At 41.7% G+C, this 23,981-nt stretch overlaps 1 protein-coding gene across 1 annotated transcript; it reads left to right on the top strand.

Moving 5' to 3' along the window:
* Nucleotides 1-2,006: 2,006 nt before the first annotated feature.
* Nucleotides 2,007-4,007, top strand: lrrc4.2 (leucine rich repeat containing 4.2). Its single transcript, XM_053319274.1, has one exon. The coding sequence runs from the start codon at nucleotides 2,007-2,009 to the stop codon at nucleotides 4,005-4,007; it is 2,001 nt and encodes a 666-aa protein (XP_053175249.1).
* Nucleotides 4,008-23,981: the final 19,974 nt, after the last annotated feature.

Raw genomic sequence — 23,981 nt, 5'->3', positions numbered from 1 at the left:
GAGTAGAAGTCTGACCTCTTGTCTCTGTATGATACTTGGGAATTGGAGGCTTTTAATTTTATGACAAGTTGGGGGGAGGCACGGAGACAGACAGCGAGGTAGAGGGGAAGATTGGCACCGGTAAAGTGATCTCAAGAGTGAGAGTAAAGAAAGAAGGTGAGGAACAGAACATGTGAGATACAGGGACATAAAGAGAGAGAGAAAGAGACGATAGTTACAGTGAGGGGAGGGACAAGGAGCAATACGGGAGGAGGGGAGGTTGAATGTGTTAATACACAGGAACACTGCATCAAACCAATGCACTGCTCTGAGGCTGGCTGAGCAGCTGAGAGGAGTGCGTCAGCAGTACATTCACGTTCCCACTGAAGGACAAAGGGAGGGGGCAGAGCGAGCATCTTAGCTGCCTGCAACACCGACACACATCGGAGGGGGGGAATAGAGAAAAGAGAGAGATTGAAGAATAAACAAGAAGAGGAGATGTGGATTAGAATGCTGCTCCTGCTGCTTTTGTGACGGTGGGCTGCCTGTTTGAGTGCTGGCGTGCCTCTTCCTCTCCATCTCTCTCTCTCATACTCTCTCCTTTGCGCACTCTATCTTTACCCTGCTCTTGATCTGTCTGTGGTTCTCGCTCTCCTTCTCTCTCTTTCTTTCTCTTTCCCTCTCTCTCTCTCTCTCTGTTTTACTCTGTCTACTGCAGTAGTCAACCAGCCAGCCGCAAGTCTGACAGCCACACACATGGCTAACTGCCACAACTTACTACCTCAGCCCTGGAGAAAAACTAACAAATAAGCAAGCAGAAGAACACTGCAAGAGACAGCCCGGGGGACAAACAGCGAGCGGACAGAAGAATCCTCAAACCTTTCTCTGTTTATGGATACAGATACGGAGCCCACTTCCACACACATCCTCCCAGGGACATTCTCTCTCTTTTCTCTCATTGCAGAAGAGGACAAGAGTGCTCTCTCTCTTCCGACAGCCTTTTGCGAAGCTCCAACAGTGCAGCGCATCCCCTTCTCCACCCCCCACCCAGCGCCACCATCTCTCCCACCACCCCCAACCCCCCCTCCCCCCAGGAGGAATAGACGGATTACTGCTAACTGTGCACACGGCAGCCTGCAGCTGCTCTGACCAGGGCCAGCCCAACATTGGGAGGAAGCAAGAGGAACACAGAGGAGGAGAGGGGGATGATTGTGCCAGGAGTTCTTTAGCCTTTTTCTGTCTCTCAGTCTCTGTCACAACGGGGCTAATCACCGACCGACTAGCCCTTGGCAAAGTCACAGTGAGGGAGGTCTTTCTACCAAACAGGCGACCAGCGGATGAGCCAACACATGTATCAGCAGCCGAGAGAACTGGGGATTTTTATTTATTTCAGTTGGTCACTTCTTCTCTCCTCCTCTGTCGTTTTTAAGTGCTTTATGGATCATTATGATTTATCCACAGTGGAGTTGCATTTTGGAGTCTGCGGCCTGGCAGGGGGGCAGTTAGTGGGGGCAGAAGGGATCCAGGCACCTGCCAAGCCTTCCTGGCCTTACCTCTGCCTGTGAGTGCTTTCCATGGTGCTCTCAGTCTTTAATACCAGGAGCCATTTTGTACCTTTGGCTAATAGAGGGCCACCTCACTTTTTCAGAAAGGGAAAACAAGAGAACATCTATCTCATGTATTTCCATGGAGGGGAATTATAAATGAATGTGATTCATGACTGTTGCTTTTAACATTTGTAAAGAGGCAAAAAGGACCACTTTCAAAACTAATGAGGTACGTCACTGATACTATTATTAATTTTGTTACATTGCTGCACTGTTTTTCCCTGCTACTTCTCTTGTATTAATCTCTCTGTCTCTCACCACCCTCCCTTTCTCCTTCTGTCACATCTATTTTGATGTAGCATCCCCCTGCACTGTCGATGGAACTTGGGAGCCTTGAGTTGCTCCAGCCAGGCTAGGGTGGTCTGTCCTCTGGTGTGTGCCGTCTCCCCCCACCATGCAGAATAATGAGCCCTCCACACCATGAGTCCTTTGGGCCAGGTTAGTGTGCAGCCTACCTGGAACGCAGCCCTGCTCGCCGTGCTCTCCTTCATGGTGCCTGCTCTCAGTATGTGCCAGTCCACAGGCCCAGCAATGGGCTCGGCTAACCCACAGAACTGTCCAGGTGTGTGCTCCTGCACTAACCAGCTCAGCAAGGTGGTGTGTACCCGCCGAGGCCTGGTTAGGGTTCCTCCGAACATCCCACCCAACACCAGGTACCTCAACCTGATGGAAAACAGCATAGAGACCATACAGGCAGATACCTTCAGGCACCTACATCACCTGGAGGTACTGCAGTTGGGCAGGAATGCCATCAGGCAGATTGAAGTGGGGGCTTTCAATGGCTTGACCAGCCTCAACACCCTGGAGCTGTTTGACAACAGACTGACAGTCATACCTAGTGGAGCTTTTGAGTACCTGTCGAAGTTGAGAGAGCTGTGGCTTAGAAACAATCCTATTGAGAGCATCCCCTCTTATGCCTTCAACCGTGTTCCCTCCCTCATGAGACTGGACCTCGGAGAACTGAGAAAGTTGGAGTATATCTCTGATGGGGCTTTCGAAGGCCTTCAAAACCTCAAGTACCTCAACTTGGGGATGTGCAACCTGAGGGAGTTTCCTAATCTTTCACCACTAGTGGGACTGGAGGAGCTCGAAATATCGGAGAATGTTTTTCCGGAACTGAAGCCCGGAGCCTTCCATGGGCTCAAGAATCTACGTAAACTGTGGATTATGAACTCTGCCATCACCACTATTGAGAGGAATGCATTTGATGATATTACAGCATTGGTGGAGCTGAATTTAGCCCATAATAATCTGTCATCCCTCCCCCATAACCTCTTCACCCCTCTACAGTACCTGGTGGAGCTACACCTGCACCACAACCCTTGGCGATGCGACTGTGATGTAGTGTGGCTATCCTGGTGGCTCAGAGAATACATTCCCACAAATTCTACCTGCTGTGGACGCTGCCACACCCCGGCCCACATGAGAGGACGATATCTGGTGGAAGTGGATCAGACTACCTTTCAGTGTTCAGCACCATTCATACTCGATGCTCCTAGAGATCTAAACATCTCAGCAGCAAGGGTGGCAGAACTGAAATGTCGCACAGCTGCTATGAGCTCAGTTCGATGGCTTCTCCCCAATGGGACTGTACTGACCCATGGCTCGGCTCACCCACGGATATCTGTCCTTAATGATGGGACACTCAACTTCTCCAATGTTCTCCCATCAGACACAGGGGTGTACACCTGCATGGTGAGCAACATGGCAGGAAACTCCAATGCCTCTGCCTACCTAAATGTCAGCAATGCCGAACTCAACACGTCCAATCTGTCCTATTTTACCACTGTAACAGTGGAGTTTTTGGAGCCCACAGTGGAAGAGACCCCTAAACCTAAGCCGACTGTCCCTGCCTCGCCCTCCGTCTTTCAGCCCGTCTTCATCTCCACACCTACTGTACTGTTCCAAAACACTCAGACTCCAAGGCAGGTGTCAATACCCACTGCTACAGTCCCCACTGGGCCAGCCGCCAGCCTGGATGAGGTGATGAAAACCACCAAAATCATCATTGGCTGTTTTGTTGCTGTTACCTTGCTTGCAGCAGCTATGTTGGTAGCATTCTATAAGTTGCGTAAGCGGCATCAACAGAGGAGCACGGTGGCAGCAGCCAGGACCATAGAAATCATTCAGATGGAGGAGGAAGTTCCTCCAGTTCCACCACCCACCTCTGGATCTAGTGGCTCTGATGACACAGGGTTGGTACTGCCTACGTTAGTGGAACACAACAGTAACACCTTTAAGCCTGGGTACGTGTCCTCCTCCTCCTCATCCCGCCAAGGGGGCTACGGAGCCCACTGGACCCAGAACAACTCTCTTCATCGCTCAGTCAGACAGCATCACAGCCACATCAGCACCATTGCTGATCCCTACGTCATTAAGACTACTCACGGCAAGGAAAAGGTTCAAGAGACCCAAATCTGAGTAATGCTCCCTGTGGATCTATCTCTGACTCTTCCCCAACCACTCCTCTCCACTTATCTGCTCACCAGTCCATGCAATAGAATGCACAAAGAGCAAAACGGTAACTTTCTTTTGTACAGAAGTGCAAAGCAGAGACATTTTTTGTTTATTGTACATGCCTATACATAAATATATAAATATGAAAAAATACAAATATATATAAATGAAACTACCAGGCAGTGGAGAGACATGCAGATTATATTAGGAAAGAAAGTAATTTGAAACTATTTTCTAATAACTGGTGACTTCTATATAAAAAAAGACAAAGATACTGAATTGCTTTTGTGATTGATAATAGAAGGTGGCACTGTCTCCTGTAGGAAAAGAGGCATTTAGTTTGTTTTTTGACCATATTTAGGATGCAGTAAAAAACTCTTTATACAGGCACCAGTTTCTAAGTACAGCCCCAGATTTAAGCTCCAGTTTTTACCGTGCCAAATATTATATGCAATAAAATGGTATTTCCAGAATAAGGAACTTAAAAAGACACACAGGCAAAATCTAGATAGAAACATTTGTCAAAGGATAGCAACGTAATGGCACAGTTAGAATGTGCTGCTCAGTAGCTATCAGCCAAATGCTTTTGGACTGCAGTGAATTTCTGCAGCTAAGATTTAACCCTCTGTTCGCTGGAGCTAAACTGCGTTTATTTGACAGTGCCAGTGCTTCTTAGTTGTAGCGTATCTTAACATGTTTATTAAGTGTGCACATGATTCCCCACTGGTTCAACTGGCAAAGATGAAGTGCAGACGAATAACAGTTGCTGCAAATACTTTGTTCTGTTATTGGTTGCATTTTGTATTATTCTTTTTCCCTTAGGTTTTGACATGCTTCTTAATGGCTTGTGTAGTGTTTAGGGCTAATTTAGTAATGCATTACAGCAGTTGCCTGACTTGTCTCTGCAAGGGCTCATTCCGATGCTAATTTTTCAAAGGAACAGACGTGGTGCAGTGATACAGGGCTTTGCTGACCGTTCTGCTTTTTGAGGGAAAAAAAAGAGAGGATTGAAGTGAAATTAAATGAATGTCTGATACTGGGGCTTTTCCATGGACTAAATTGAAACATGACTTTGTTTTTCCTTTTTCTTTTAACAATTTATTTTGAGCAACACTATTTTTATGGAGAGACAAAGGAGGCTATGAAAAATAAAACACCTTTGGTTTGTATTTCTCTAATCAGAAACACTTTCATCTGATGTTTTTTCTTCTCTCTGAATATATTTCCATTTGTGTGTAAGTTGTTTAATCGTAAAGGCTGGAGGCAGTATTGTAAATCGTATCCTACCCCAAACCCCCCATCTTACGGTCCTATGCATTTACTTAGTGTCTGCATGAATGGGTCTTTAAGTAACTGGTGTACAATGCTGCATTATACCCCACAGTGGGGCTCTATGCAGGTCAGATAGGCTGTTGGTCTTTGATGCCTCAGCTTAGTTCTTAACATTGATTTCTCAGTGACTGTGAAGGGGAAAAATACATGTATCCCACAGTTCTACAGTTTGTGGGTTTCTTTTCCTTACATACTCATCTGCAGGTTCTAGTTCTTATCTGAATCTGATATTTATCAAGTGCAAATATATATATTGTGTCTTAATAAGAAAAAAACTGTTCTGAGTGGTTCATCATGATATGAGGTACAACACAAGCTCACTTCAGCAGAGCAAACACTTCTACAATGCAATTTAAACAAATCACATATATATCATGTATATCATAAAAATGGGACTTTTATTATTGATTTTTGCAGATGCCATATATGTCAGTGCATTTTCTGAAGAATCCAAATGATCTTGACATCAGGCAGCTAAATGGATAGTTACCACAAATAAGCGAGTATGTGGTGACTGAAAAGCCTTATCCATGACCTTATACTGTTGCCCTTTATACAATACGACCAATCCTCCTTATGTTGTAGAGATTTTGACAAATGCTATTCAAACCCTGCAGGTAACTGGTTGTTTAAAAATGTTATATTGCAATACAAAAGTGATCCTGCTGAGGCTATTTGCGGATAAAGAGGAAATTATGGTATGACCCCTGCGATAATTACAGAGCATGGTGAGTTGATAGGAACAGCAAGGATTCATTCAAAAAAACCCTCCAGGCTAGACTTCCTATACAATTCACAGAGGGTTAAAATGACTGAAATTATGTTACTGCATTTAAATGCATATTTGCTCTGAAATTCACAATAAGATGACTGCATTACAATCGGTACCCTTCTGGTGCAGTAAAAAAACAAACCAGGGACAGCAATTATGTAACAGTCTGAAATACAGGTTGAGTGAGAGTCAGTTTTCTCAAGAGTTTGTTTTAATTCCATTTAAATAGAATGTATTGTACATATTAGGGAATATAAGGGCACTTGTGTGGCCTGTCTAATCTAACATATTTTAGGCATAAAGGAAATACCTCTAAATTGATGGGTGGAGAGGTCGAAGTGTTTTATGCCAGCACACCCGGTAATGTATGTGAGTATAGGTGGCCCTCAACAAGCTGAGCTCATATGACTACGTAAGTGTTTCTCCATTTTCTTCAGGAAAATATGAGTGCAATACCCTGCTGAATATTCAGTCGCCACCAGAATGTGATGGCTGCTCTTTGATTTGACAAAACGGAATGTTCTTGGTTGTTACAGTATGTGTGGGTTGAAAAAGAGCAGACTCTTATTATTTCCCCAGCACAGCATGGCTCTGGTTGTGCTAGTAGCTTCATAAGAGGCTCTCGGCTGTTTGTAAAACCTTTAATGTGCCTGATAACCAGCAACATACAGGAACCGACAACTTCCTTTATTCTTTTTTTTCCTTTCCTCCTCCTCCCCTTCAGCTTTAACAACAAAAACGGGAGGCAGGTCCACAATTAACATTATACTATCAACCATTCAGTCAGTTCAAGTTTGCTGCACTAGTGTGGAGGATGAAGAAGCTGAGGACTGGAGTGGAACGGTCTTTGTGTTAACCGCTGAAAACAAGAGCCTGGACAATAGTCCTTCCCTGACTACATGAGTAGCGTTAATATGAATCTTTTCTCTAGGGTGGCTGCCCTCTTATCTCTAGCAGCTGAGTCAGCCATATGCTTTGAATTTGGCTGTATGTTGCTTTGTTGCAAATAATCTGTGAAGATGTCTTGTCATAACTGATGCTGTCTCCCTTTCTCTGTCCCCTCCCTTTTATCACTCGCTAATTGACTTAAAATCATTGACTAAAACCCCCTCAATATAGCACAGATAGGTTGTGTTTTTAAGGCAGCCAATCTCTCTCTCCCCCCTCTTCCTTTCTCTTTCCCCTGTTATCTGTTTGGCACAGGAACTGTCACAGATTTGCATAGTCTTTTGGAGCATGCTCACTAATGCCCACCTGTTTTTTTCCTCCCATCTATTGATTTTAAGCCAATGGGTAACTGATAAAGGTTTAGCCAAAGACGTAATGGATCTTTTTGAAGTGAGCAGTGTGTCAGGGGCTTATGCTATTCATATTGGCAGGGGATGGAAGTGGTGAAAAGAATGGCTAAGCTGCCACCATATAATTTGTCTCATTCCAGTTTGATAGGATCTGCAGAAAGACAACAGGAAGAGGGTTGGGGTAAGCCTCTATGGCCAGCGTTCTATGAGGTTAAGGGTGTGTTGGGAACAAGTCCTTGAGCCTCAAGATCCATATCTGTTAATGAAGTCTCCAGCAGCAAGTGTTGGTCAGGTGGCAGGCCACAGCAATTCTGTCACAGTTTCCCTACTGACTGATGCCTTTTTGTGCCCACAAAGGGATTGTAAGAAATGATCCATGGTCCTCTTAGAAGTGAGAAATGGCCCAGACTCAATTCTCATCCCTCTCTCAACGCTTGATTAGTCAGCCTACACCTGACTGCACTCTTTTACCATACCCCTATACTCATGGCTGGCCCGAGCCTACACTCTCACTCTTAAATGCCTCCTTATATGACTTATCTTCTACAACCAATGATAAATGCATTTTTGCATAATAAGAATATGGTGACCTCATGATTTTTGCTCATCTAAAAATATGGCCCTGCTATAATTATAATGGATGTATTTGCTTTATAAGAACAACAGGATTTGAACACACTGAGAAAGACAGTTTTAAAAACATTAATCAGCTTGAATCAAAGCCTCAACACAATTTGTGTGGTGCATGTTCTTCAATTAGACTGGTCTTTTTTTTGGGTCAAGGTGAACAAAACAACAAAGACAGGAGATTAATGGGAGAAAGAAGGTAACTACTAGTCTCAGACATTGTTTTTAATGCAACACTTCCTTAAACGTATTAGCTAAAAAAAAAGATGTATGCATATTAATTTATAAAGCAAACAAATTTCATATGACTACAGAGCAAAACAGTTCTTTGAATCGTTCAAATATGGGAGAGGAGGAATAGAATTTTATATTTTGTGAAGGATGACTAGATTGGGCTTTGCCGGTTTATAATTGATCACCATAGATGTGTGCACCAAGTGAGTGACCTTCTTCTCAAACAAATGATGATGTCAGAATATTATTCCTCTGAGAGTGTAAACAAATTATGGCTGATGCCTAGTTTCTGTCACACGTAGAAAAGGTATGACACCGACCTCACCTCTGCCCTGATTTATTGCAGGTTAAAACGTAAGCATGCAAAGCCAAGCCCTCTCACATATACGACTGTGTGTGTTTCTGAATGCACAGATAACATATTACATTAACATATAAAACATTATGTAAAATGCTTGATCCCACTGTGGTCTGGTGAAACATGCCATTGCAATTATCCTGCCTTAATGCGGACACACTGTCTCTATACTACTGTACTATATATGTCAGTGTCATTGTAATGTAGGCTAGAGTGCTCTCTTTGGACAAGTGCAGCTGGATAAGGGGTGGCAGCTGGAGGTTGTTCCTGGAGGTCTCTTTTTCAGTCAGTCAGTCATCTTTTAGTGTGTGTGTGTGTGTGTATGTGTGTATGTGTGTATGTGTGTGTGTGTGTGTGTGTGTGTGTGTGTGTGTGAGTGTCCTCCATAGAAGTGACAACCACTGTTGAGGTTATTTTAACCTCTCCCACTCACTGATGGGGAGGTTAAAGCAGAACACATGCATGAACACATGCTGAGAGTTAAACAAAAGCAACAACAAAATGGAGAAAATAATGAATGCACAATCAAGGACATGCCACTCTGGACACTCTGCATTCTGTTTTTTATATAGTGCAGAGGATGAGCTATGTTACTTTAGGTAAAAGGGTATGCACTTTTTCATTTAGTATGATATCTCATACAAAGGGTTCAAAAAGAACAGGAACACTCTGCAATCTAGTGCGATGCCCTGTAATAAATGAAATCTTGTGAGGTCTACAGGCCCTGAAAACCTATTTTCAGTGTGTTTTGTCTGTGAATGGGCAGGGCTGTGTTGTAAATGCTGAATTTATGTATTTCTATTGGCCAATCTAGGAATTAGAATCAGAATCTGATCACAGGTTTTTGAGACGACATTTGTGTCTGAAATCACAACCTATTTATTTTACAGTGCACTATATTTATCTCAATTCTGAATGTGTAAATTTATGCACTGTATAGTGCCCTCAAATCCACAATAACAGTGAAAAATGCTACATCCTGCTAACAGTTCAAAAATGTAGTGCTCTTGTGGGACTCCGCAGCTGTCAGAGATGACGTAAAATGATTATTATTAGCAATAATCTAAATCAATTGCTCACTATTGGATAAAGTATGATGTGTCTATTACATGGGGAATTAGTGAGTGAGGGGGAGATTTTCACCACAGTCTGGGTTTTTGTTTACAGTATTTTGCCAGTGAGAAACCAGGTCATGAGAAATCAGATCAAACCACACCCAATCATACAGTCCTGATGAAGCAAATTAGATCAGCAGAGTTTTGAATGTTTAACCTTAACTTATGACTCACAATGTTTTTTTCCCCGTTTTCTTTGGCTAACTCCAAATTGATTGTTGCTTATTAAACCATAGATACTTGTAATAGAGCAATATTTAAGTATGAAACCACATTTCAAGTGCTTTAAGTGTTTTGTTGTGACTGTCACATATATGGTGAATTGAGCTCTACTGTAAGTTTTGAGGTTGCGGTTTATGGTTTTGTTGTGTTTAACTCTATAATATAAAACAGGTGTTTGTGTTATTATGTCTAGTTCCTGTAGTTTCTCCTGTAGCTTTTTAGTTAAATGAAACTCAGCATTTCAACTAGCACTTTAACACAGTTTATCATAGATTTTATTTCTCATGCCTGACACCAATCTCCCTCTCTCAGAGATGGCAAGACAATCCCGACAACCCAACTATTGTAAGACAGAAAGGGAGTGAGAGAGAAAGAGACACAGAGACAGTTCACTTTTCAAGTTTTCAACAGTATGTAGAAACTGAGCTGCATCAAACCGATGAGCCATTAAAACTATGTCTATTTGAGCTCATAGTAGGTTCATCAACAGACTCACTGTCAAATCTTCACGGCTCAGCAACAGTTTTGGCAGTTGCTAGATTCAGTTGTTTTTTTCTTTAAACTTGACTTCCGTCTCTTTTTTCTTTCATTCCATTGACCCTGCCAATAACATCCAAGGCCTCAGGGTTGCTATGGTTTCCCTGGATTCCATCGCAATGGTGATTGGCTGTTGAGGAAATTGTGGCAGACATGAAGCTGTGTGAATAGGGAGCTTACTGTGACCCTGACAGAATGTACTTTATTCATATTTACTTTGAGGACCTTGACAACCACTCCAAATAAACTCAATGGGCTTATTCACTGTATGTGTTGAGTCCATACTGTGGCAGAAAGAGGAGATTGTCATTGACATTGTCTTTCATAATCATAATTGTGCTTTGGCAACACATGTCAAATGTCATTGCCTATTGAATTGAATTGAGTTGAAAAGAGGGGAGTGATGCGAAAAAAGAAAAAGTAATCATTAATGCTCTTCCGGGAATCGTGCAAAGCAAAGCTGCAAAGACAGTGCATTGTTACAAGATTTACACAACTCAATGAAGTACATTATTTATCTAAAAGGGCAATTCCTCATAATAATGTAATATTTAGTACCCATTTAATTTCTCATTTTATTGTGTGCAGTATGTGTGGTGGTACAGTTTTGTTTATTCATGCTGGTGATTGGCCAACCATAGGTGACATGATGATCAGATATTTCCAGAAGACAAAAACATACTTAATTTTACCATCTCCACTACGACTACAGACTACAGATTTTATTGTTGACTGTAGAAAATGGGTACACAAGCTATGATTCTAATATGGAAAAAAAACAAAACAAAAACCTGTTCGAATTAAATATCTGCAGCATGTAAGTGCAACAGGCTATACATTAAACTCTAGTAGGGGGTGTTCCTACTGCACTGTCCACCTGACCCATTGCACGGCATGCAAAATGGATAGTCATTAGATTGAGCCATGTTAGTAATAGTATGAGGAAGCTTTTTTGGTTTGATATTGTAGAAGAATTGTGGATGTGAATAAGGCTGTTTACTGGCTTGGAAAATGCCACTGCTTTACAGTATAACCCAGTTAGGGCTACAGTATAATACATGTACCCTGTTGGACTATGCAGGTTTTGTTTTACCATTTTGACATCAGTTGACTGGGAACTGGGACTAGGAACCGGTAAGGGCCTCACCTCGGCAGGGGTAACAGGCTTCTACCCAACATGTGAATACTTCCCACTAAAGTTACAATCCACATCATCTTCACACAGTGTGGAAAATACAGTTTGATGGCTGCCAGTAATGCGATCTTGGAACCCATCAGCCATCTGTCTGACAACAATTTAGCCTCTGGGGGCAATGGCCAATATTTTGGAGCTTCTGGTGTTGTCAGCAGAAATCCAGATAATGGATAACTTCGTCTTTCATGCATCAGTCAAGATGATGTTCCACACATCATTTCTTCTAATCTCTATAAACAGATATATGTACATAAATGCAGACATTTAAAAAAGAAAGCTAATAAAAAGTCAAATAATTGTCAGGTGATAGCCAATGGGTTCAGAGATTGCATTTTGGCAAAAGCATTCGGCATCTTTTGCAATTCACATGGACTGTACTCTGCTGTAATATGTTTTCAGTGAATTGTGGGATTAGCTAGCAAAGTGGAAACACTGAGGGGCTCATACAGACAGGAAAGTCCTGTTTTGGACCTGAACTACTGCTTGAAAAATAAGTTATGGCGTTTTAACAGTTAAATATTTTCCAGGGCTGAAACAATAGAAATTATTGCATTGGCAATCTCCTCCCAGCAAAACAGTTTGCATTGTATTAAATGCTCATCTAATTTCTGTTTGAAGAGCTATTTCCTTTGGGTGCTTCAGTTTAGTCTTACTGTTAAACAGACGCTGAGCATGTGAACTGCAGAATCCCCATTACTGTTAGGTGTGAATGTGAGTGTGAATGTGTTTGTGTGTGTGAGTTAGCCCTGCGACTGGCAGCCTCTTCAAGCTGTTGCAGTGCCTGCCACCCAGTGAATACTGGGACAGGCTTAGGTACCCCTATCCCAATAACAAAAAAAAGAGAGAATGAATAGATGCATTGATGGATGCTTTTTTCATAAAACAAAAATGATTTTCCCCTCAAATATCAGTTAAGATAAAATCCTTAATCCGTCCAAGGTGGACAATTATATTTAGATTACTTTACTTACTTACTTACTTTATGTACTTTAGGTTAGTCTGTGAGCATGACTATTTAGCTTTAAACAATGGACTCAGGTAATTTTCATACTTAGCCTGAGTAATGGCTGTTTACTTATCCTGCGCAAGACTAACACGGTGCTTAACGCCTGGTTCACACCGGGCGTGGAAGCGCTATGCTTGGAAATTCTCGCGCATGCCACAACCCCTCAGTTCACACCAGAAGCGTATTTCTCCACACAGTTCGACAAGCGGCTCAGCTCCTCTGTTGTCACACGTGGAGCTGTTTTTTCACTGTCTCTGTTTGCGTGTGTATGACACCCCACCCCTTATAGCCAGCCCACTCTGTGTCCCTCTCTCTTTTGTGTGTGTGTGTATGCACGCGCGTGCCTGTTTGTTCATCTCGTGCTCTGATTACACACACACACACACACACACACACACACACACACACACACACACACACACACACACACACACACACACACACACACACACACACACACCGCATTCGTCAAACAGGGTTTAATTATTGAAAAATAGTTTTATTTTGACATGCTTTATTTAGAAAAGGCTTTCTCTCGTTGTTGATTTGTTTGACTTCCTGCCTGGCTTGACAGATTCAGCCGTGGCACACGGTGAAAATAGACCAGACACCGGAATGATCGCTGCACGGTGCGAGCCGGCAGCGGGGCAGAGCACCGCTGCGCTTCCTATGTGAACGACACCATTGATTAACATGGGCGCCGAAAGGGAAGTAGCTCCGGTCCTCGGCGCTTCGCGTCCGGTGTGAATCAGGCCTAATACGGTATTTTGGCAGCTGTTCTGCTCTTCACTGGAGCAAGGGAAGTTTAAATGAGATAATTCCAAACTCACTGATCACTCATGTCAAAAGACATTTCAAGATTTTCTCAAAAACATATGTGACAAAGCCTATATCATAGTCTCTTCTGGGGTCATGCTGTTTTACAGTCACATACTCAATCCCAGGTGAAATGTTGCCCATTATAGCTGATATCTGAGAGGGTTATGAGTGAGTGATTCTAGATAGAAAACATCAACTGACATTAATTGACAAGTAAAAGCCAATACTCAGAAAATAACGAGAACCATGTCACCAATATTAGGTTGTATGGAAAATACCATACAAGATTTTCATTTCATTAGTAAAATCACACTGTCACCACTCTGTTTACCCTTTTACATAAGGTACCATATAATACACTGATTCATTAATTCAGCTTGTCTGTACTTTGCTTTGTGCTTTCTTGGTGTTAAGTTGCTGTGAATAAAAAATAACACTCCCTACAGATATTTCATTATAAAAGTCCTGCAGATAAGGGATTACACCCCCTGAACCGCGGAATGAATTTAATGTCAAACAGTTGGAGGAAGTGATGAGTTTGCATTAGCAACAACAAACATGAGCAAAAGCAAATTGACATAGCAAATGGGGGCAAGTGCAAGAATGTGGAGGGCTTCTTACTAAAATATGATCACATATCCATATATATATAACATGTGAAATGCCAGACACAAAGCAGCCTGTCACTCTCTTCAGCAAAGGTAAACAAAGGATGTGAGCTTTTAGTGTCGATTTGTATTAAATAACAATCATCAAATGCAGTACTTTACTCTTGCCTTCATGCCATATCTGCAATACTTACCTTGCAAATATTTGTTTTAACAGCATTACATTTTAATAGTGTCATAACTGATAGGCAGAGTCATTTTCTCCTGATAACAATGAGATTACTTGATCTTCATTAACATTGCTTTTATAAAACAAACACCATATTGCATCAATGCGTCAAACAACAAATCACATCTGCTTGTAAGTCTGTTCACACAACTTCTGTTGATCATACACACAATACTGAGTAATGCTTCACCAAACTGCTGACAGGCACACCTATCCTACAAATATGTATTATTTAGCCCTGCTTTTTTACTTCAGGAGCAGTGCATGAGTCCATGAAAACTTGAGTGAGGACACACTCTCCTAACCAATCATTTTGTTGTTGAGACACTGGATAAAGCAGAAGATTGTTAGAGGAAAAAACTGTAATGATGAATCTAGGCTTTGTTAAGGCTGTCCTTTGTTGAATGCAGCTGCAGAGAGTTGTGCCATACATCTCTGACCTTCCATAAGATATTTCAATAAACTCTCTAGAAGATTACTCCCCCAGAATGCTACAGAGAATTGTTGTTTTTGTTTGCTGTACTACTTGGACAGCTCTTAGGTTTGATACGCTACCTTGACAGCAATTGTATGAGCGGTTTGATGCTCAGAATATAACGCAATGTGCTGTATAGTATGTGAAATACATATTGAGCAACTGTGCAGGGACAGAGTTTATCACAGGGTCAGTGTCATTCTGTTTTCAATCAGTGCAACATAAACTCTACTCAAAACCTGGAATGTAAACTTGTTCAGTATTGTGTCGGCCTGCTGTCTGTCTGCTCATTGGCTGTGTGACTTCCCTGGGTGGAGGTTGGAATAGGTCGTCAGGCCAATTTGCCTCACCTGTGGGTGTATGGGGAACTGAGGTCTTGCTGCCTCAAGACTGAGACTTGGGCCCCATTTATACGTACCCAGTTATTTTTAAAAATGGAGACATTAACCATCATTTGCACCCTCCGTTTAGACGCAGACAGAGAATTCACCCCTGAAAACGATGTTTTTTAAAAGCTCCGGCCAGAGTGGAGATTTTGGAAAACTCTGTTTGCACGTTTGCATGTAAACAGAGAAAAAACTGAGATTTGGGGAGCCGGAAACTGCTCCTGGGTTAAATACGACGTTGTTTACAATCTATGGTGATCATGGATGCATACAGAATAGCAGTCACATTTATGCTGGTGCAATCCCTTTGTATTTGTTTGCATTAGCAAATACAAGTGCTGTAGGCTACTATGTGGAAGAATGAAGTGACGCTGTTGTTGCTATGCAGGATTCTGATTGGCTAATGTGGGCTTGAGCTGCTCTTGACGGCATATATACAGGGGTTAGTGTAAACGGAAACTTTTCTGAAAACGGACTGGTGTGCACGCAGTTTTTTTTGTAAACGGAGAGGATGAAATGTCCGTTTATGAAAATAGCCTGGCACGTGTAAACGTAGTCTTGGTTTCAGGCTTCCACCTGCCACGTGGAACTAAGTATTATTTCCTCCTGCATTCAACACTTCACACAACATACTCCACTCATCCATACACTGCATACATGACTGACCCTTAACATTACATTTCATACATACTTTTGGTTTATTTTTATCTAAGTTTACCTTATATCTGTTTAGTGTGACCTCATTTCTACTTAAATGATTTAAGTTAAAATTATTTACTAAAATGAATTTTGATTCGTTATTTCATATATGGACTCCCTTTTTGCCACTAACTGGCCCGGTTTGTGACAGTATGTATGTGTTGGCCTATATGTGATCCAATCAAAACACTCAATCACAGAGTCTGTCAGGGAATGAATGCATGATAAATGGCAATCACGCACATTGTGTTACTGACTACACATTGAAATTCGGTTTGTTCACAACATTGAAACTATGAATGAAAGGCTACAAGTAATCGCAGGTTTTAATACTGTATGGTGGATAATTATGTGTGCTTACAAGAAGTGTTCATCTTAATACACAGAAGATTAGCCTCCAAATCACTCTCACAAATTCAAACTATCAGCTTGGAAATAAACTGCTGGTAAACATGGGGGGCATAAATGTGTTTTTATTCCAACACTAATTCTATTGTGTTTGAATTACGCAGACCATTAGCACCAGCAAATGTGCTCCAGGACAGTGTGTGTTTGCTTAGAAACAACTAAGTTGGAAACAAGAGTGTTCAATGGCATGCCAGTGGCATTAATATGGGGGATGAGAAGAAGATGCAGTTGTTTTGGCCTCTGCTTGTGCTGCACATTAGCTACCTTATCACTTCCAAACACTCTGGTTTAGCTCTGTCAACTCAAATGAGTTAATTGCCTTAGTCTTCACTTTCTTGTTTTCATTTTAGCTCCCTTCCTCGCTATTTTTTTGTTCTTCTACCCACACACACACACACAATGGCCACTGACACTCTCTCTCTGGCTCTCTCTCTTGTCGGTGTACCTTGCTCTAAGGCTATGCTCCCACTGCAGGACTTAATGCTCAATTCCGATTTATTGCTCAAATCTGATTTTTTGTTGAGCGGGTGATGTTAAAAAGGAGGAAGAGGAGAAAGAAAATTAATACTTTAATGATGTCTATTTTTGTCTGTGGCACCGAACTGTGATGTGTGTTGCTCCAGAATAACATCAAAGCTGCATTAAATGCGACCTGACTGTTCAGATTGCAGTCGCATTCAAAAAAATCCGATATGTATCCGATTCAGTATCACATTTGAAAGTGGCCTGAATTGGATTTGGATTCAATGCGACTTGTGCTGTTCACATTGTCAGAAACAAATCAGATATGGGTATTTGACAACAAATCGGATTCAGGTACGTTCACACTGCAGTTAAAAGTTAACAGCACAAGTCACATTGAATCTGACATTTCCAAATCCGATTCAGGCCACTTTCAAATGTGGTACTGAATCGGATACATATCTTCAACCAAAGAGAGGATGAAGATGGAGCTAACTTTAACCAATAAATATGGGCGAGCAGGCATTAGCCTGAACCAAAGACATCGAGAATGTGCTAAACGAATGGAAACACTTTTGGAAGACATAATAAGAGCAAAATATTCTACTCTAATACGTCGGAGTTGCTTGTGATCTGCTCTCAAGAATCAGTCTCATTGACAACTCCCAAGAAACTGATGTTTTTGCTCTGGGTACAAATTGGATACAGTTGTTGCCCGAGGCACTTCAGGAGAAATGGACTCTAGAACTAGGAGTAATGTAGCTACTATAGTGTGAGTGAACTCTGCTTTTATCAGTTGAAGGAAGAATAAAGTTTCAAATCCCTCACTGTGAAAGTAATCTGGTGGCATTAAATGACCTCAGAACTGTCATACAGATGAAAGAGGAACCATCCGCCTCCATCTACGTAGGAGTTTCCACCTAGTACTAGTACTATCCAACAGCATGTGGCAGACAAAATGCTTCTGGAATGTTAAAATGGACTGTACTAATATAGTGCTTTTGTAGTCGTTATGCCCACTCAAAGCACTTTTACATTATGTCTCATTCACACATCATACACCGATGGCAAGGGCTACCCTGCAGGTTGCCAACTTGCTCATCAGAGTGAAACTAATCATTCATACACATTCATCCACCGTTGGCACAGCAACGGGAGCAATTTGGGGTTAAGTGTCTCCATGACATCGACATATGGACTGCAGGAGCCGGGAATCGAACCACCAGTTTTCCAATTGGTGGACAACTGCTCTACCTCCTGAGCCACAGCCGCTCCCGGAAGATGGTTTTACTGCACCACCCATTCCAGGGTAAGGAAAACCTCCGACATTATTCAATTCAATTTCAATTTGAAATGCAGGGTATTTTAGAGCACTTTACACGTACCTATCTTGGCTGAAAACGGTTGATGAAAAAGTAGCTAAGCTGAAGACTATTTCAATGCAGTACCTGGAGGGACATAGTGCCAAAGTCAGTCTGTTTTTAGACAACTCCTCCTTTCGACAAAACCCCACCCTCCCTGCAAACATTTAAAGCTGAAACAGCTGACAGACTGAAAAAGTCATGTCTCCTCCTTTTATGCCACCATTATCACCGCCAGCTGGGAGCCTGGATACTACTTCTTCTCCCTCACCAATTTCTACAACATCACTGGGTTCTCCTCGTTCTTCAGATCTTTACAGCCAAGCTCTCCCAGTAGAGCAGACAACAAAGAAACAAGCAGGTTACTGTCTACTAGGGCTGCATAATTAATCAAATTTTAGTCACGATGGCTTCCCACGATCAAATTAATGTGATTGAGCGATATTGAAAATGCATCCTCTGTCCACTATGTCGAGTTGATAAAAGGACTTTGAGCAGATTGTTTTATTCCTACCATTCAGTGGGTGCTACAGACACGCCATGTCTGAACACTGGGTCCAAGGTGTTTCTGAGGCCTTTCTTCATGATCTCATAATGGGGAATCACAAAGTCACCAAGATTTATAACTCATGATAAGAGAAGACGTTACAAAGATTGAGGTGCTGGAAGAAGCTGTGTTGACTTTTGGAAAAGATTTCATGAATGATTGAAAATGGGTAATTACTGTGGAAAACTTGTCATGTATAACAAGGAACATGTAATCTCTCAGTTAAGAGATGTTCTAGATCAGGCTATTAAGAACAGGGTGAGTGATGTTTCATCTAGCAGTTTTACTGGAGACTGAAATCATTTACCTAGAAAGTCAATCGGACACAGTTTGATCTCATGCCATGCACACGCCTTTGAGACGACTGGTCTGCCACACATTTGATCTCATCGACGATGTGTCAAGTCTCTGGTACCTTTTGTAAAAGAGATTTTTTTATCAGTATGATATGCTTATACTCTGCATAAGCCTGCTAGAATACATTTAGTCAGAAAAACTGTTTTTCAGACATCCCAACCTGCAAAAACTAATTTCAGGGAGGTCCGTTCTGAGGGGGCGTGTGTGCACTGGGTGTCGTCCGGGGAAGTGGTTGTGATCTGGGTCTAATAAGCAGCAACCCAGAGCTATTAGGACTAAACATTACGCTTACAGATGGCATCCAAGAACACCCCTCAAGTTCAAGGGGGGGGCTGCTATAGCGATGTGATACATCATTACGTGGTAGGCGCACTACTCTTGAGAACCATCAATATACAAAAGATATACAGTGATAGAGTCACATAGTGTTTTGACCTCATCTAGCTGTGGTGAAGACACACATTGAAAATATTTATATCAAAATTAAAAAACACTTAACTCAACTTCACCTCTGGGAAGACTATTGTGAAGCTTCATTTTAGACTTTCAAAACACTTCTGTGAAAAAATGATGCAGATGCAACAAAGGCACTATCCTCACCATTTTGTGAGTTGAAAATCAAATAGGTGACACTGTCCCTTGGTTTTAATAACTACCAATCATGTTTGTCCCATGATCATCGTTGGCAGCATAGGCTGCCGTTTGACTAAGACAGTTTAACTGATGAGACCACTAAAAAACATCTTTCGGGTTGTCCTCAGAGCCATTTTTTCACTCTTTGAATTAGGCTTTAATTAGTCCCTCTAGAAGCTGTCCAATGATAGGAACAGCTGAAAGCAGAGGTAAAAGAAAACCTACAGACTGTTTCATCAAAGCCTGGTGTTTGCTTTTTAGGATGTTTTTTTTTTTTTGCCAGCAGTCTGATCATTTTCTTTTGCCTCTTGAGTTTTTCATGTTGCCTGGCAGACATTGGAATGTTCCATTTTAAAACTAAACTGAAAAATGTCTGAAGAGCAGTGGTGTAGAAAATCTTCATGTTTCCGAGGTGTGCCATGACCCAAAGTTTGCAGTAAAGGAACATGCACAGATATGTTGCTACTGCTGACTTGTCGCATTTTAGGTATAAAAAACTGACCACTGTCCCGATCTTTATCGCTATGGGATAGTAGAGGTGAGGTTGATGATTAAATAAACAATTTAATAATAATAATAAGATATTTAGTAATCTGATTTAATAATCCATACAACATCTGGTACATCCATTACATGTTGACAGTCTTCCAAAACATTTTTTCAATCTGACATGAAAAGGGCACTCGCAGTCAAGGATCAAAATCAATTTCCACAGTTACACCAAAGTGTGACATTTTTTCAATAACCAAAAAGAAGGTTCAACCATAGGTTATCTGGCATCTTATCATACAACACTTGAAACTTTTTTTGAAAAAGAAAAAGAAATGAGTATCAAAATTTTAAGAGTTTCAGTGATGCCCTCCTCAGAGTTTTGTACATAACACCCCACCAGCTCTTTGATGCTGTTGATCCATTTGCAACAGTTTGAGTAATGCCCTTCACAACTTTTGGGTCCCTATGCCATAAATTTCTGTATGCCACCCACCCCCGAATTTTTCTCCCAAATAATTTTCCAATTTGAGTCAAGTCTCCCCATCTTATGTGACATAGATCAGGCTCTCTGTTTGATAGTTGAGAACCCTGTCTTGCAGCTGTTTCGACCTCTAGATCTTTAAATGCCCGTTGGCTGGGGTGAAAGCCTCAATAAACATGTTATTTAGCTTGTTTGGGGACACATCAATCGCCACGACTCCATTGAACCAGAGCCACTCGGTCATTGAGGAAGGAAAAGTAGTTGACTCAATATTTTTTTGAAAATGTTCTTTGGGCTCGCTAATCAGAGCATTCTGAGACATTCTACGGTGGCTGGGAAGTGCAAAACAACATTTCAAAACATGAAACACTTTTATTAAGTTTCAGACAAATTACATTTTGGAAAACATTTTTAAATATCATAAAACAAAATTACATTAGCGAAACACTTTTACCAGTCCCGAAACAAATTTACATTTAAAAAAACATTTTTACAAGACGCAAAAACACTTTTAGAAAAGTCAAGACAAATTTACTAGTGGCGAAACACTTGAACAAGTCCTAAAACAAATTTACAAATGACACAAACTGGAAAGGGAAAGTACCAAATACCGGAGGTGACGTGGGGTAATAAAGTGAGCAGCGACACTCTGTACCAGTACACCAGTATGTTTACTCAGCTGTTAAATAAACCATACACATATATATGTATATGTCTATGAAAAAGGCTAGCTGCTACTGTCATGCTTCGTACAACACTGAACAGAGTTTTCCTCTTCTCGCAACACTTTCACAACTCGTTTCTAACTGACTCTACAGCACTACCTTGTGGCGAAATCTATACAACGCTTAACTCATGAATGAACCAGCTACAATGCAAATGAATCCATTAAATGAACTAAAGACATAAATTAGAACCGGACATTTACCTGAACTTGAATTAATGTTGTTGCCTTTCCAGCAAAATGCCCAGATGACTGTTATAGTCCATAATGTGCGTTCCTGATCCGATGCATGTGCACGTTGATCAAAGTGCCACACCTCCTTGATATCTTCTACTCGATAACCTATCTACAGTATTAGATCACGTTAAATTCAAGAGTGACACAAACCCTCGTCAATGCTTTGGACTCATTACTGTGCCTACAAGGAACCCCAAAATAATAACTCCCAAGGCAGATAAACAATGGCCCTGATGAACTCAAAAGGCGCGTTTCCACTGCAGGAACTTCGGGGTAATTTTACGGGGCCAGCCCCGTTGGTGCGTGTCTTCACTGCAGGAACCTCCCCCGCAGGGCCATTTATAGGAACTTTTACGGAGTACCTACTCCAGGGTAGGTACTCCGTTCGGCCCTGAAAAGCTCCTGGGTTGGGCTTGAGGTTAACCCGGTGCTGATTGGCTAAACCTAGAGCAGGCTCTGATGCCATCAGAAAGCACCAAAACAACCGGCATTTTTTTTAAAATCCAGCAGAAGGAGAGCATTAGCCTAACAGACACCGCTGTAAACAACAAGAAAACAGCAAGAGGATGTACAACAAATGGACCGACGATGAGGTGCAGGCATTGATTGCCGTCTACAGCACCGAAGAGATTCAGAGGGGGTTTGTAATCGCAAAACGATTACGTGGCGATCGAAACTCATGACGTCGCCAAGGGGTCCTACTCTGCAGTGGAGACACAGCCACTGAGAGGCAGGAACTCCTGCAGTGGAAAATCGGCTAAAGTTGCCTTGAGGATCTTTAAAAACTTTGTAGATTATTTGGAGGTGTCGTAAAGAGTTGACATGTCTACCTACTGTACTATTTCATTCTGAGCTGCTGTGTACCTCAGCCTCATGGCACATATCCTACCACCGTACAAAGCATTGCGGGGTGACAGAGGTTGATGAGTGATATATTGCTTCAGAAAATCCTTCAACCCCTGATGGGATTTTTCCATCTACACCCACCTTCTGTATGCTCTTTCATGATGATCATTTTGATGTCATGGACAGACCGTAACGCCTGTTATTTCTCCTCAGAGACTGTGTGTGCTCAAGGGGTCTGAATCTGAGAAGTCAAGTTCAGTGAGGCATTCAAGAGTGTTGTTGATAATGTTCAATGGGTCTAAAAACATTTTTGTTGAGTTTGTCTATTACATCCTGTAACTGGACAGCCACTACAGCTTTGCTGTCAAGAATGAAATCATTCTGATGGTTTTAATTTATTTTCTCTGTTAACGCCTGTAATTCCAACAAATGTTGGTTGTCTACATATTAACCCATGAAAATGTCATCCAGCATTTTTACAAATCACAACCACAACTACAATCCTACTCATTGTCCAGAATGATTCACTCATCAGAGAAGTAGTCCTGCATCCTTCGGCAGCCAGTGTTGCCAACTTGACGACTTTCTCGCTAAATCTGGCGACTTTCCAAACCCTCATAGCGACTTTTTTCCTCAAAAGCGACTAGCGACAAATCTAGCGACTTTTTCTGGTGTTATTGGAGACTCTGAAGTGAAAGCACGTATCGTTACTGTCCTCAACGAGTAGTGGGTGCTGCTGTGAGCCCCTCCCCTGTCCCAAAGCACTCACAGGCGGTCAGGTTCACTGTAGCCTCACACAGCTGCAGTCAGAGCAGAGAGGAGACCCACACCACTCCGCATCCACCCTGCATAACAGTCTTTTGATTCAATTTGATATTCTAACATTTAACAATAAATATCAAAATGTATTTACATTTTAAAAAACAAACAAACCAAGAATCAAAATAAGAAAGCTCATTTGTAGTTTTTAACATATTTAGGGTTTTTTAACTCACTTTTTGTCTCTCCCAAGACGTTATTTCTCTCTCCTCAAGCGTCCATTACAATAACATGCACATGATAATTATGCAAATTAGACGATGACGTCATTTAGCGACTTCTAGCGACTTTTAGGACAGCCAATAGCTACTTTCCTTACTGAGGAGTTGGCAACACTATCGGCAGCACCTTTTGTATCAAAGCCTATTCAAGGGCCTCCTGTTGCCTGGGGAGAGAAAGGTTGAGAGATAGAGTGAAGCAGAGAGGTTTTGTATTTGTGTGTAAGTCAGCCCCTCCAGGATTTCGCTGTCCTTTTTTTTATGATTTTTGCAGCCTGCGGTAACTTTAAAAAAAACTTGCAGTGTTTTTAGGCATTTGTTGCAATTATATTATGTAAGTTAGTGAAAGTTGCAAAAGATAGTTGCAACCTCTATAATTATACTTTTGTTCTGGCAGTTAAAATTGCAAGATCACGCAGAATTCACAGGGATTGGTTGAAT

This window comes from Scomber japonicus, chromosome 5 (assembly GCF_027409825.1).
Source record: "Scomber japonicus isolate fScoJap1 chromosome 5, fScoJap1.pri, whole genome shotgun sequence".
Classification (NCBI taxonomy): Eukaryota; Metazoa; Chordata; class Actinopteri; order Scombriformes; family Scombridae; genus Scomber; species Scomber japonicus.
The sequence above is the reverse complement of the archived record's forward strand: the minus strand, read 5'-3'. Positions and strand labels throughout refer to the sequence as shown.

What these genes read in the sequence shown, in the direction of transcription:
- lrrc4.2 (XM_053319274.1), top strand. Translation starts at nt 2,007, where the DNA reads ATGAGTCCTTTGGGCCAGGTTAGTGTGCAGCCTACCTGGAACGCAGCC.